Source organism: Callospermophilus lateralis, chromosome 1 (assembly GCF_048772815.1).
Source record: "Callospermophilus lateralis isolate mCalLat2 chromosome 1, mCalLat2.hap1, whole genome shotgun sequence".
In the NCBI taxonomy this organism is placed as follows: domain Eukaryota; kingdom Metazoa; phylum Chordata; class Mammalia; order Rodentia; family Sciuridae; genus Callospermophilus; species Callospermophilus lateralis.
In genome coordinates this window covers 223807465-223822574 of record NC_135305.1, presented here as the reverse complement: position 1 = coordinate 223822574, position 15110 = coordinate 223807465, and the positions used below count along the sequence as shown (strand labels likewise).

Sequence of the window (15110 nt, the reverse complement as noted above, 5' to 3'; positions counted from 1 at the left end):
GCAGGTGCGCGGGGGAGGCCAGGGCTCTGAGATCCCCAGTCTCTTCCCCGGGAGGGGCTCAAGCTCCCACCGGCCGCTGCTCAATGCCCACGGGGGCACTAAGCCCGGCACCCACCCCCACTTCCCAGTGGGAAGCTGGCAAACAGCAGGCGCTCAGTACCTGAGCGGCAGGACCGGGCCCCAGGAACCTAGGGGGGGCACGGATGGGGAAGTGGGGCGCTCCTGAGGGGCCTTCCGGGGAGGAGCGTCTCGCCTACGCGTTGGGGTGCAGCGCAGGCCCTCACCGCCCCTCCAGAGCCGGAAGGGGAAGGGGGCAGGCTGCTGACGCCCCGGGCGGGCATAGAGTCACCGTGCTCCGTTGCTAGGTAACCCGGCTGCGGGCGGGGGGCGCAGCTGCACGAGGCGTGGGTGACGGCGCAGTGCGCACTGCAGCAGGCCCCCTCCCTGGGCCTCAGGGCCGCGGGGAGCCGCATTGCCAGACCACCACCAAACCCCGCACCAGCCCTGCCTCAGCTTCCCCGGGGGCTGGGCAGAAAGCCTCAGAGGGCCCCCAGCAGGGGTCCCTCCAAGGGAACAAACCACAGAAGACTCGGGACAGGGTTTAAAAAATGGCTTTAATTCATTAAATACAAGGATGAGGCCAGGCCGGGTGGAGGAGGGGCGCCGCCCACGGAAAGCACAAGTCCCTTGGGGCTCCCCCCCTGCGTCCCCTTCAGAGGCCACACTGAAATGGCTGGAACTGGGTCCCAGAGACCGCTAGCTCCCGGGGTCGGGGTAGCGGGAGAGCAGGCTGCAGTCTCTGCCTCTAAATACCAGAGAGGGGCCATGGCTTCAGAGGACTTCCCAGGTTCCTGGGTCCTGAGTCCCACCCCGGCAGAGGACAGGCCCCGGGGGAGCTGGTACCAAGCAAGACACATCTGACACAAGGAAAAAGGAGTCCCAGCCCCCCCACCCCACCCCAGGGACTAAGGCATCTGACACTGGAGGAGGGTGTGCAAACAGATGCACCTAGCCTGCAAGGACCCTGGGAAGGACTGGGGTGCAGGCTGCACCGGGTAGACCCTCCGAGCCCAGCTCCAGAAGGGCATGGTACCCTGCCTCCCACCACCCCTGCCTTCCGCTGCGTCTGGCCTGGAGTTGGAGCCAGGAAGAAGCCAGAGTCATCCAAACCCCAAAGCCCCCAGTCAGGGGACTGGAAGGTTCTGAGCAAGTGGGCGTGCCAAATTCCTGCAGCGCCTCAGGACAGGCAGACCCTTTCTAGGTCTGGGCAGGACCCTGGATCCCTCTCCACTCCAGCATGGAGGTCCTGGGTCCTTCTTCCAAAAGGAAATCCAAACCACACTGGGGAGACCCTGGAGAGGCTCTGCCTGGCAGGTTATCCTACCCACCCCACTCACAACCCCTGAGGACATTGGACCACCCACGGGGCCAAACAAGAAAGGGATTGGGGCCTGAAAAAATATTCTATCCGGTCCAAAAAAAACGAGCTATCCCCGCAGGCTGAATAGCGGGGCCTCCTGCCTCTAGTGTCCGAGCCCAGGGGCCACTCCTGCCAGGCACCCAAGAGCAAAAGGGACATGAGGGCAGAAAGCCCAGGGTCGGTAGAGCCCGAGAGCTCCACTGGGCAATAGCCCACCTGCAGGGCAGGGACCGCTGGCATCTGCCCAGTGGCCAGCAGGGTCCTGTACAAGATTGTCTGTCACACAGTGCCACAAAGGCCAAAGCCAGGGCCCTACCCCAGTGGAAGCAAAGAGGCTGGCCCACAGCACCAGCCTCCCCAGACTCTCACACACACACCGGGGAGGGGGCTAGCCAGCAGACAGCGGGCATAAATAACCAGCACACACACCCCACGCTGCCACTCTCCTCGGGGAACCCCGGTTCCTTCCCTACCCCGGGCAGGGCCTGGGTCCCTGTGGAAACCCCAACACCTCCCCCTCCCTGGGGCCTAGGTGCTAGGCTGCCCCTCCCATGGGCAGAACCTATGGACACCTGAGATTGAGTAACCGAGTTGGGGGTGGCCAGGCTGCACCCCCATTTCCCTGAACGTCTCCAATGGCTTTCGGTAGGGTGGGGATAGGGACAGGCAGGAGTTCAAGGGAACCCCTGGTCCGTCTATGGCTCTGTGCACACTTCATCCCAACCTAGAGAGAGTGGCCATCCCCTCAGCCCCTGGTACAAGCCCTGGGCAGGGGAAGCGCTCCCCTGGGCCCGCCCAGCCTCTCAACCACCACCACTGGGGCAAGACAGAGGGCGTGGGGGTGGGGGAGGGCCTGCGGGCTGCCCACCTGGGGCCCCTGCAGAACAGACGGGAAGACAGTTGACAATCATGGCTATATACAGACACTGTCCAGGGCCAACTCCAAGGCCGACCCAGGTCCAGTCTCAGGCCCCTCCTTGCTTTCTTGAGGTGAGCAGGGGGCATCTTCAGGGTCTGCTGGAGTGGGCATGGGGCTCTGGGTTGTTCCCCACGTGGGCCCAGAGGGCAGACATGTCCTCCCGTTGCTGGTGTCCAAGCCGAGGCCTAGCAGGGGGCCCACGCCCAGGGCGTGTGAGCAAGGGCTCTACAGGCCTGCAGGGGCTGGGCTGGGTGCCGGGCTGGGCGCAGGGCTGCTGGCCAGGCTGCAGGGCAGCGAGTTGCTGGGCGAGGTGCTGCGGGTGCCTGGGCGACGGAGAAGCTCCGGGCGGAAGCCAGGGTGGCGGCGGGCGTGCTTGGTCAGGTGGTCGCTACGGGTGAAGCGCTTGGTACACAGGGGGCAGGGGAAGCGCTTCTCACCTGTGTGTGTCCGGTGGTGGCGGGCCAGCTCATCGGAGCGGGCAAACTTCTTGTCACAGCCGGGCCAGTCACAGGCAAAGGGGCGTTCACCTGGACAGAGGGCAGAGAGCAGTCAGAGGGAGGCAGGAGGCTTCCACAAACTCAAAGGTGCAACCAGCCCGGCATTTCTCAGCCCCTTCTCCAAGAGGCTGTGTTCAGATGCAATGGGCAAATGGGGCTCAGCTCAGTGGCAGAGCCTGGCACATGCCAGGGCCTGGGTTCCATCCCCAGCACCACCAAAAGGAAGAAAACAAGACAGCACTAAAGTCACCCCACCCACCCCGGGGTCCATCAGGAACCCGCCACGAACCCCTTCCTTCTTTAGGTCCTAGAAACTCCTATAAAGAATGGTACCAGAACCTGGAGACACCCGAGGATACAGTGTCCCCAGGTCTGCTGTTCCTCCCCTCCCAAGATGAGACAACATCCTTAGGAAGGATCAAAGGTCACCTAGTTTTAGGTTTTCTTCCGACTTGGAACCAGCAAGTTGGTTTGGGGAGTGGCTCCAAATACAAATGAGCCACTCCACTCCCTCCCTGGATGATTCTACCCCCAACCCCCAGTCCACCCTCCTGTGGGATATTCCAGAGCCTCCCAGGGGTCAGAGACCCCAACCAAGCCCCTCCTCTTTCAAATGGCCATCTGGTCGCAAAGAAGGGTGCAGTTTGGGCAAGTTCCCACCCGGAAGCCCCTGCACTGACTACTGTGTCCCCTCCCTGGACCAAGAACATGTGAAGAGCCCCACCCACCACGCACTCCCAGAGCCACCTGTAGCCTCCAACAATCAGGCTCTGCCGTCACAGAGGCCTCTGTCTCAGCCTCAGTCTCCAGAGCCCCTGACACAGGGTAGAAGCCAGGCTGGCGGGGTAGCCTGGATCAAGCTCTCAGAGAATGACCAGCTAGCATGGTCACCAGGTAGATAAGGGCCCAGCGCCCAAGGGCGGGGCCTCTGGGAAGGGGCAGGGCTGCAGCTGGCCTGCCCGCCTGTCCCCTGAAAGACAGATGGTGCTGGGCAGGGGCAGGCACTTCCTCTGCAAATCCCGCCCACCACTTGGCCAGCCTCGCCCATCCTTCCTGGAACCTGGGACCAGGGGCCAGGCCGCGCTGTCCCTCCACTTTTTCCAGAACTGGGCCCACCAACACCCCGTGTAACCCGGCCTTCAGCACCCAGCACACAGGGACCTCCAAGGACTGGGGAGGGACAAGCCAGTGCCACTGAGATTCAGGGTCCATCCAGACCCCAAGGGCCTTGGACCAGCTCTGACACACCCAAAGAATGCCCGCTTGGCTACGCGCAGGGCACCCAGAAGGCTGGGGTTCCTGTGTGCTCTCCTGCACCACTGAGCTCCAGCACCCAACCCCCACTGCTAAGGACAGGCTCTGGCCAAGTCGCCCAAGTTCCCCTGCAGTAGCCTCCTGGGTGGCTGGGATGACAGGTGTGTGCTGGCGTGCCTGGCTGCTCAGGGTTTTGAAGGGTAGGGTGCACAGGGAAAGAGCTGGGCATGTTTGCGTGGGAATCTTCAAATATGTGAGGCCCATGTGACACTGGATCAAGCCCCAAGTGGGAAAAAGGGAGATGAAGCACCAGGCGCCCTGGTGACACTGAGGTCTAGCCTTAGGGAAAGGACTTCACAGCCAGGGTGGCAGTCCTGGAGTGGGGACTGCATCGGTCCAGGATGAGGGAACATGCCCACCAGTTGGGAGACGCTGGGAAAGAAAGAGGTGCAGAAATCCACAGAAAGGGGTCCTTCAGCCAGGGACAAGGAAAAGCCCCCAGACAGAGCCAGGTATGGGGGGATACAGAGGTGACTGGGAACCAGCAGGAGGGTCACGCGGATGACATGGTACATCTCTGGTCTAAGCACCTCAAGGGCTGCTCTAGGGGAGAGGACTGAGGAAGAGGTGGAGAAATGGTAGGGGCTGGGCTGCCAAGAAGCACCTGCCATCACCCCACCAGGAAGGCGCCAAAGAAAACCTCCCTCCTCCAGCCATCCTCCTCCCTGCTACACACCCACACCCCTGCAGACAGACCACTGGGTCAAAGCCAGCAGACACCCTTCAGGGACGCTTCTTACCAGGTACCGCGGGGTCATGCTCACCTCTGGCGGAGCCAAAGGTCCCAGAAGGCTGTGACCCCAAGCAGCTGTGGGATAGGAGCTGGAGGTAGGGAGCAATTGTTCCCCAAGACCACCAGATCCCCAACTCCCTGGGGGGTGCCCCCCATAACCCACGCCTCTCTCTCAATAGAACCCAGAAGCCCTACACAGCCCGGAAAGAAGCTCCACCCCCCAGTCCCCACGGGGCAGATCTGACAGCTCCTAAGGGTCACAGTCTCCGGAGGGGTTGTCTGGTTATGGGCTGTGGGTGATGGCTTTGGCAAAGACCAAGAGAGGAAGGGGCCACACTCCTTCCTGGAGGTAAGCCGACCCGTCGCCATCTTGCAGGGAGCAGCAGGGAGGGCCATAGGGGAGAGGGGAGAGCGGCTCACTTCCCCATTCGGGGCCGCAAGGCAGGTCCCGCCCCCCAATGGCCCCTCTCCACCCCCAGTTCCACTTTGCAACCAGCAGGTTGTGAGACGGCGAGTGGTGCCAGCGCCCGCCGCCCGCCGCCCGCCGCCCGCTGCCGCTGGGAACACAGCTGCCGCACGTAGCTGCTCGGTGGCGGCTGGGACATCAGCAGCCCCAGCTGGCCCCGCTCACGTGGTCCTGCTCCCGCCAGGGAGCGGGCCGGGCTAGGGTCCCCTCCGCAGCCCCATGCTGGGTGGCGAGGACACACGTGCGCACGTGGGCGGAGGTATGGGGGTGCGCAGCGTCGGGCACACGGCCCGCAACAGGCCTGGCCCAATCTTACCATCCTTTCTCGGGGGTTAATTTTGGGGGACAGATGGGGATGGCCCAGAGCTGAGTCCACCAGAACTCCAAGTACAGCCACCTGGCTACTACGGGCTACCTGACTGGAAGGTGGCCACAGGAGGATGTGGTGGGTGGGGACCACGCAGGAAAGGCACTGTGGGCGGAGCCAAGGTGGACTTGACCCTCTGACTCTGGCAGGAAGGGTGAGCTCAGGACAGCAGGGCTGCCTGGTGCCATGCAGGGTCAGGAAAACGGGAGGCCAACCTGCCACCCTGCCAAAACAGCTCAGCTGGGAGAGCGCTAGCCTTCAGACAAACGGAGGCGCGGAGGCCAGGGCACCCGGAAAACCTGGGCCAGCCCCTGAGCTGCCTGCGGAAGGGCCTGGGGGTGTCAGTCTGGCTGGGGCTCAGGGCGAGGAGCAAGGGATCTGGATCAGCCAGGGAAACCTCACCTGAGACTGCTAGTAGAAAGGGGGCATGGCCAGCTGTGCCCACCATGGGGGAGGGACACAGGGAAGGGACAAGGGCACTCCACCGCAGCAGATAGTAGTGGGTGGAGGAGGACCTTTACACACACCCAGGGAGGGGCAGAGGCTTCCTAAAGGAGGTGGCCCTGAAGAGGTCCCACAGAATCCAAAGGAGAGTCTGGGAGCCCTGGCAGAAAGGCTGGAAAACCAAGGCCAGCCTGTGGGGTGGTACCACCTGCCCCACGGTCTTGAACACCATCTGGTCCCTGATCACCCTACCCATTCCACCGCTGCGGCCCTCGACCTCCAGAGCCAAAGCTTCCCACCATGTCACAAGCTTCCTCTTTGGAATCACTGTGCTGTTCCTGCCCAAAACATCAGCAGACACATCCCTGGGGTCCTCACTCCCTCACTTCCCCACATGCCACCTGCCAGCAAACCCACCACCTTCAGAATCCCCAGAGCCCACTGGCTCTGCCCAGCCCTGCAGCAGCTGCTGTGGCAGCCAGCTCCACCAGCTGCTCAGCCCTAACTCAAGAGTGAGCATCGAGGTCTCCACCTGGGCTGTGCGCAGAGGGTCCCCTGACTACTGGTGGCCCCCACCTCCTGTGCCCTTTGTCAGCTTTTCTGTCCTGAGCCTTCTTGTATCTAGACACCCCACTGTGAGCCAAGGGCCGGGTGCTGTGTGCACTGCTGAGTCCTCAGCAGGACCCAGCATGGGGCCTGTGCAGTCCTAGAGGACCAAGCTCAGGACGCCAGGAGAGCAAGGCACCAACGTGCTCATCCTCTCCGTTACTTCACACACCCCTCCATTTACTTAAAGACACAAGGTCCACCAACAACCCAAGGCCCCTTGTCCCTCCTAGACCACCCAGCCTGTGTGGCCACTTCACACTCAGACTGGTACTTTCCTCTTGGGGATCTTGGGGCCTGAGGGCGAGGGGGACACACCCCTGCGAGGCTCCCTACCCAGGCGTCCAGCCCCCAAACTGAGGAGGCCAGCCTTGGCTGGTATCACTCACCAACTCCCAGCCCATCTGGGCCACTTTTATCAGGCAGTCTGGGTGGGGGATAGTTATCATCCCCCACAAAGTTGGGGGGCCCTGTTCCTCCCACCAGCTGGGGAGCCTGCAGAGTGGGGGAGGCAGTCTCTGGGCACCCAATGGAGGTGCACCTCAGTGCCCCTGGGCCTGGGACACCCCCTCCCAGAACTGCCAGTCTGCCCCTGTGGGCACTCCCAGCTCTGCCTGCGGGTCGGGCTGCTTTCTTCCTAGGCCCCCATCCCCAGTGCCTCCTCCTGGGGCAATGTCACACCCTGCTGACACCTCGGGCTTCCCTATCAGAAAACTGAGGTCACCCTAGCCTCCCCCTGCACCCCATCCTCCCCACCCCGACTGGCAGGTTGGCCACCTCCCACCCTCCCTCCCAGACCTGCTCCACCCTCAGCCCTTTCTACCCTAATCCCTTCTCCATAAACGGATTTTCCTCTGCCAAGCCAAGCCTGCCTCCCCAGCCCCGTCCTTGGGATCAGACAGCCCTTCACCTTGCCTGCCCTGCACCTCCCCACCTCAAAATCCATGCCCAGGCCCAGCCCACTCCTCCCACGGGGGAAATCCAGCCTCCTGCCCCACCCACCCAGGCCAGGTGCAGGTCTGAAACCCGCTCCTCTGGGAAGCCTTGTTCTCCACAGCAGCAAAGCTCTCCCTCCCTCCGCGAGGTTTCACAAGTCCTGGGACAAGCTCGCCTGGCAGCACACACCTGTCATCCTACCAGTTCAGGAGGCTGAAGCTGGAGGATCACAAGTTCAAGGCCAGACTGGACAAATTAGCAAGACTCTATCTTAAAATAAAAATAAAGAATGAAAAGGGCTGGGAAGGGAGCTCAATGGTTAGGACAGGGACCAGTTTTGTCCCCCAGGGCCTTGCACAGCCTTGGCACACAGCAGACACTCAGTGATACCTTTCAGACTTAGGTAAATTGGGACCTTAGAGAAGAGTGCAACAGGGGGTGACCCTGCAAACCCCTCCAGGGACACTAGTAGTTGCCACAACTGGGATGCTCCTGGCGTGGAATGGGCGGAAGCCAGGGACACTGCTCAGCAGGCTGCAGTGCCCAGAGGGGACCTCTTTCAGGTCTGAGCTCCTCGGCTGGAAAGGGGCCAGACACCCCCGAGGCACACTGCTGACTGTACTGGGCACTGCGGGCCAGGGCCAGGGGACTTCTGGGCATGGAGGATGTTCCAAGAGCAAGGAGTCCACAGCACGCCTCTCCTTCCACCCTGCCCCCACCCCATCCCTAGCTCACTCTAGGTATCCACAGCAACGGCATCAACATCTCCCACAGCTTCCAAAGTCCTTCCCCGCCCCACACAGGGGCACTCCACAGGGCTAAGAGCTGTGGGCACAGGGGCCTGTGGTCCAGGCTCTACCCACAGACCAGGTGGTACTCTTCTGAGAAAAAGATCCTACTGCTCCTCCTGGCTCCCCTCAGCCCAGGGTCAAATGTGGCAAAGCTGCTGGGGACACAAAACTTCACACTGCCCTTCTTTCTGCCCTGAGAGCTAAGCCAGACTGCTGTCCCCTTAATGCGGGAGAAAGTCCCCAGGCAGAGTTGGGTAAGGACAGGATTCTCCCAGACCACAGCCCTACAGACAGCAGCTGGCCTTAGGACCGAGTAGGCCTTCCTGGCTTCCCAAGCGGACCTAACAGTTGCCTTGACCTCCCTTGAGGACTACAGAAACCAAAGCCCTTTCCATTAAAAGTGGCCCTTGGACGCTAACCCCACTGTGGTCCTGGGAGCGGAAGAGACAGTGAATGAGGAGTCGTCCAGGCCGCAAATGTCCAACCCACTAGAAAGTAAATCAGAGATGCCTGGGGCCAGGACTGTCCTCCTAGCCACCAAACGTTTATTATAAAGGGGGCTTTGTGGTTGGGGGCAGGGACTCGGGATCCACCCCAGGAGGGCACCCTGCCCTCCCCAACATGCAGAGGAGACACAGTGCTGTAGTAAAATGTCCACCTGCATGCCGGCATCCCAACTCGCCTTCAGGCCTCACTTCTTCCCTGTTTCTCATTCCACATAGGATGACCATGCTGACACTCCAGAGCCAGGCTCAGGGACAGACGCTGCCATCGCCTCAGAGCTTCTAGACGCATCCCTTGGGTGCCACAGTGGGAGGTGGCCTGGCCTCCCCTTTGAACCAACCCAGGAAGAAAGATGGCCCAGAAAAAAACAAACCAAGCCAGGACACTAGTACTCAGAGCCACACCATCAGGAAACACTGAGGTTCTGGAGCAGGACAGGAGGGGGTGTGCAGCCGTGAGTGGAGAAGGCAGGGTTCCCCCAGGGTCCACCTGCCCCCACAGGGTCCACCTCACCCAACAGGTCAGAACAGCAAACCCACTAGCAAGCAGCCAAGGCACTCTTCAGCTCAGCCCGGGCCTGCAGGCATCTCCTTTTCTGCCCCCAAAGTTCCCTTGCCACTTTCACAGCTCCTCCCCAAATGTCTCCTGCAGAAATGCATGCCCAACACACCCTGGAACCTCTCAGCAAAAGGTGGAGACCTCTGGCATTAAATGTAGAGTCCACCCTATATTCTGTCCTGCTAGGCTCCAAGGTGGGCAGGGTGTCCTGGCCCCAGGCTATGAGGACGAAACAGAAATGGGGGAAATGCAGAAAACAGGCACTTTCCGTACCCACTACCCTACTCCCTCCTCCTCTCCAGCCTCCAAGTCCAGCTCCTCACAACCCGAGGGTGGAAGCTTAGTCCCTGCATTTGGTATTGGAGACCCTGCAATGTGTCTGGGGCTTGCCTGCAGAGCCATCTCCAGGACCACCTCTGCTGCAAGGCCCTGGCCAACTCTGTTCCTTCCCTGAGAGGCTGTGGAACAAGTCCCCTCTGGGTGCCAGTACCCCTAAGGGATCCCCACAATGACCCTCAGGAGGCAGCCCGGCATCCTTTACCCAATCCAGAGCAGATAAATCACCTGCTAAGAGACAGATAGGATGGATGCTCCATCCAAATGCAGCCCCACATCACCACCTTTGCTTCCCCTATACTTTCTGAAGGAGTGAACACGCCAACGGCCAGACCCCAGAGGGCCACGAAGGCCCACCTTCCATCGCCTACTCCAAACCGCCAGCCCGGTGGGGTCCCGGAGAAGGGCTGGCAGTGAAAAGATGACCAGGGCGCAGATAGTATGCGGATTCTCCAGACGCCCAGGGCTGGACTGCTTTGCGCTTCGACCCCGCGCACCTTCGGGGGATGCCTCACGAAATGGGCAACACGCTGACGAAAAGTGGTGGGATCCCCTCTCCACGCCTCTCTGCTCGAGGCTCAGGCCCCAACCCGCACTCCCGACGCGCCCTCCACCTCGAAAAAATAGAGACCGGAGGAAAGAAAATGTGCCAGGCACCCCCACCCGGGCCCGGAGCCAGAAACTTAGCCGCCCTCGTGGGAGAATCCGCGCGGCCACCCAGGAGGCAGAGACCCGGATCCTCCTCCCTCTTCACAGATAAGGAAACTGAGGCTGGGGGAGGGGGAGAACCGAGAAGAACCTCGGAACCGGATGCTCCAGCCACCTGCCCTCCACCCACATCAGGACGCAAGACAGAAAGGAACTTGAAACGAGACCCAGGGACGGTCAGGCGGAGAGCGATCGCGTCCGCTGACCCCGCCGCGCCGGCGCCCCGCTCTGCCGGAGCCCCGCCACCGCCCTCAGCTCGCAGCCCGACCGCGTGGCCGCCACGCCCCCCGCGGGCCCCACCCACCGAGGCCACGCCCTCCCGGCGGCGCGGCGACGGCCCGGGCGCGCCCCCCTCCCCGCCCCCCACGCGCCACGCAGTTTCGGGGTCCCGGCGGGGGAGGGGGCTTGGGAGGCCACCCCCGCGAGGCCGGGGATCGTGTCCGCGCTCACCTGTGTGTGTCCGCAGGTGCGACTTTAAGTGCGAGGACTTGTAGTAGGCTTTGGCGCAGCCCGGGAAGGGACAGCGGTGGCTCTTGGCGGCGGCGGCCGGCGCGACGCCGGGGGCGCGGCCCGAGGACGGGGAAGAGGCGGCTGAAGACGAGGAGGCGGGCGAGCCACCCCCCGGGGCGGCTCCAGGCCCGCCGCGCAGATCGGCCAGGATGCTGGCGGCCAGCAGGTGGGGCGCCGCGGCACCGCCAGCTCCGGGGCCCGCGGCGGGCGGAGGCGGCGGCCCCGGGGTCCCGGGCGGGGCGGCCTCCCGGCGCGCCGCGCGCACATCTAGGCCGACAGCCGGGCCCGCGCCCTCGGGGCCGGGCCGCCCGCGGTGTACCACGGCGCCGGAGGAGATGGCCATGAGCACGTCGGCGGCGAAATAATCAACGCACGCCACGGCCGCCGACATGCCGGGCAAGGATGTGCGGTGCAGGCGCAGCGGGCTGAGCGGAGGCGGCCGGAGCTGAGCCCGTCCTGCCGGTAGCGGCTGCTCGAGTGCAGGAGGCGGAGGAGGAGGAGGAGGAGGCTCGGCGCGCGCCGCCGCCGCCGCCGCCCGCGCTCGGCCCGCCCCGCCCCGCCTGACGCGCCCTGACGCACCGGAGCCCGCGGGGGCGGCCGAGGCCCGCCCCGCCCGGAGGACGCCCCCTCGGGGCGACACGGCCACGCCCCCCGCCGGGCGCGCCCTCCACCGCCCTAGGAGCCGCGCGCGGGCTCTGGGGGCGGGGCTCAGGTCAGAGAAGCCCGCCCCCTCGGTGCGCCCACTCCTGCGCAGGAGATCGCCTGGGTCTCCAGCCTCGAGGGCGCCCTCTCCATCCTAGGGCACGAGACCGGGGAGCCCCGCCCTGTCCAGGCTCACGTCCCGTGCCCTTCCCGGAGAACCCCCTCCCCACACCGGGAAGCGAAGCTGGCGAACCCCGCCCGCACCCCGGCACGCCCCTCTCCCCGGAGCGCGCCCCGCCCCAAGTCGGAACACCCCTCCTCCCGGGGCGTACCACGCCTCCTCCCGGAGCGCGCCCCGCCTCCTGGCGGGCGCGCCCACCCCACGCCGAGGCGCGCGGCCGGCGGGAGCCTGCCCCCTCCCCGGACACTTCCACCTTCGTCCTGGGCGCGCCCCCGTTCGCGATGGGGAGGGCTCCGGTCCGCACGTGGCCGCGGTGGGGGTGCGGAAGCAGCCAGCTCCGCCCCCAGGCCACGTGCGCGACCCTTCCCCCGCTCCCCGGTCCAGGAGCCGGGCTTTGACCACGCTCCCGGTCTCCTGTCTCCCAGTTCTCTGAAGTCCTCCATTCGCTGTTCCCAGCGCCCCGCAGGCCTTCCCCTGCCGGGGCACCAGGTGTCGCGTGGCAGAGTCCGCGAGGTGGGGAGCCCGGCCGACCCTGCGTGTGTTGGTTCCTGTTTTGCGCCCTGGGTTTGGGAGTTACTCGTGCGCGGCCCCCTGAGACTGGGGAGGACCACAGTAGGGAGAAGAAAAGAGAAGGCGGGCGAGGCCGCGAAGGGCAGGCCGGGGTCGAGTTGCCACAGCAAGGATCCTCGCACAAGGGTCCCAGGCGTCGCTTCCTGGCCCTGGGCTAAGAACCCAGTGACTGGGTCGGGAAAACAGGTCAGCTGATGGAGGCCCCTGGAAACTCCCAAGGACGTCCAGGCCAGTTACGTAGCAGTGAGGACGCTGGGGACACGGATGAGCATGGTCCCCCAAACGTGCAGGCCGCGGGCGCGGGCGGGCGGGCGGGCGCGCGGAAGTCAGCCAGCAGACTCCCGCCCCTTCCTAACTCCCGCAGGGCGGTGGAGGCCGTGCAGTGGCCGCGGGGCCCTCCAGGAGGTAATAACCGCCTCCTAGAGCCAGATCCACTGCTGTCGGGTCTCAGAGTTGCTGCCCTAAGCAAGGGGTGGACTGCGACCCTGGCCCCATCTTGGGTCTGTGTCCATCCTGTCCCATCACCCCCCAGCTAGCCACCAGGCTTGGCTAAGCCCTTCTGTTATCTGGCTGGCCACTTCCCCTGAGTCTCCTTAGCTCCCGGCTTCCAGCATTTCGTGATGCCAACTAGTATCCCTCAGAAGGTTACAGCTGAACCTTCTAGAGTCCCCAGTGGTGCTGTGGCTGGACAGAGGAAGGTAAGGAGAAGAAAGAGCGACGTGGGAGGGTACCGTCTCCCTCCCTGGGACACCTCCTTCTCTTCCCTGGGCATCCAATGTAGTTGTAGGCGGAGCAGGGTGGACCCCCTGGGCAGGCCTCAGCCCCTCCCATCTGCTGTGATTGGGATGGTGTGCCTGGTGGTCTCTCCCCCAGAGCCCAGGCCAAGCACCTGTGCAGAAAACAGGAGGAAGCAGCCAGGACCCTGCATTCCTTCCACTGACAGTTACTGGTCCAGAGGCGGCCCACCTGGAGCTTGAACATCACAGGACTGTGCTCCTGAAACCTGTCGAAGCCTGTGGTCATGCCAGTCACACTGCAGTCAGCAGCCCTGGCGGACCACACTCCACCCCAGTGACACCCAGATGGCCATGATTTTACAATGGTAGGGCCTGCTTTTGTCCAGGGATGGCCCCTACACCCCACTATCACACTGCCCGTGCTGTTACCCTGTCCTATTGTACAGGTAGAGAGGTCAAAGCTGGAGCACAAGATGTGGAGCAGTTGCGGGTTCTGGGGACACGCCAGGCTGAGGCCAGGTGCAGTTCTCGGCACTGTGTCAGCCCTACCTCGCAGACCTCAGCTCCTGCCTATAAGTGGGGTTGCCCCTAGGGGCTCGGGGACAGGTCTCAGCAGGCAGCAGCCAGATGTCACTGGGATGAGGAGAGGACTCCATGCCAGGGCCACACCTGGGAAGATCACAAGTGTCCAGGGGCACAGGTGAGAATAGATGTGAACTGGGGTACACCCACAGCAGATACCCAGGGTCACATATGAGGATGGTGCCATGCCAAGACTGGTCTCCCAAAAGCATAGCAGGGAGGGGAGGATGGTGACTGCCCATGGAGAACCTGTGGACCCCCAATCTGGTGTCAAGGTCACATCACAGGTAATGTGGCCCAGGCATGCGGTATCCCTAATAGGATGTGAGAGAGGCCTCGCATTTAGGTGTCCTTCCCCAAACCCTTAATCTCAGTCTAATTACGAGAAAGACAAATCCAGTCAGGGAACTTTTCTCACAGCACCTGGTCGTCAGTCCTCAAGCTGGTCAAGGGACGTCCCCAGGGCCTCAAAAACCATGACAGACTTTAAGGCTGAGGACCGGACCGGTGAAGCTGTGCAGCGCGGGATCCTAGATGGGGCTGAGGACAAACAGGACAGGGTGTGGAGGGAACATCCAGGAATGGGCCTAGGCTAATGTCCACCAGGAGGCAGGCTGGGGCGACAGGCCTCCAGGCCACCTCCCCAACCTCTAACTTTGTTTTGTTACACTAAACAAATCAAAATGAGAACACGCAGTGTGGGGTGGGTGCCAACTGTGTCCCCTCCGCAGCTCACCCCAGCACCTCCTGGGGTTTGAACCTGGGGTGCTTCACCAGCTGAGCCACACCCCCAGCCCCTTTTCTTTTGTGACACATGGCTTGCCAGCTGCAGAAGATCTCACTGGGTAGTTTACCCTAGCCAGGAACCCTGGAGCTTCCTGCCTCATCCTTCTGAGTTGCTGGCATGACACAAGTGTGCCATCATGCCAAAAAAAAAGTTTTTCCTCCTTGGTACTGGGGATTGAACACAGGCGAGTTGCCACTGAGCTACATTTTAATTTTGAGACAGGGTCGAACTTGCGTAGGGCCTCGCTAAGTGGCTGAGGCTGGCCTCAAACTATAATCTTCTTGCTTCAGCCTCCTGAATCATTGGTATTACAGGCATGTGCCACCAGTTGCCTGTTTGTTTTGTGGTACTGAGGACTGAACCCAGGGGCACTGTGTCACTAAGCCACACACTGAGCCCTCCCCTTTTATATATATAATATAATATTTTAGATGTTGATGAACCTTTTGTTCATTTATTTATATGCAGTGCCAAGAATTGAACCCAGTTCCTCACACATGCC

General features: G+C 62.7%; 1 protein-coding gene and 1 long non-coding RNA gene across 2 annotated transcripts; one reads left to right on the top strand and one right to left on the bottom strand.

The window, feature by feature from the left end:
• Positions 1-595: 595 nt before the first annotated feature.
• Klf16 (KLF transcription factor 16) lies at positions 596-11602 on the bottom strand. The gene is made up of 2 exons (XM_076872411.2): positions 11050-11602; positions 596-2866 (listed from the first exon to the last, which is right to left on the bottom strand). Exons 1-2 carry the CDS (start codon positions 11498-11500, stop codon positions 2565-2567), a joined length of 753 nt encoding a protein of 250 aa, XP_076728526.1. The 5' UTR covers positions 11501-11602; the 3' UTR covers positions 596-2564.
• Positions 11603-13075: 1473 nt separating this feature from the next.
• On the top strand, positions 13076-14424 carry LOC143411578 (uncharacterized). Its single transcript, XR_013092871.1, has 3 exons — positions 13076-13200; positions 13376-13939; positions 14242-14424. It is a non-coding gene; the product is annotated as an uncharacterized LOC143411578 (long non-coding RNA).
• Positions 14425-15110: the final 686 nt, after the last annotated feature.

Excerpts from the sequence above, each read along its gene's own strand:
- Klf16 (XM_076872411.2), bottom strand. The coding sequence starts at position 11,500 with ATGTCGGCGGCCGTGGCGTGCGTTGATTATTTCGCCGCCGACGTGCTC. Across the intron at positions 2,867-11,049 it reads GCACCTGCGGACACACACAG|GTGAACGCCCCTTTGCCTGT; the intron begins GTGAGCGCGGAC and ends CCCTCTGTCCAG.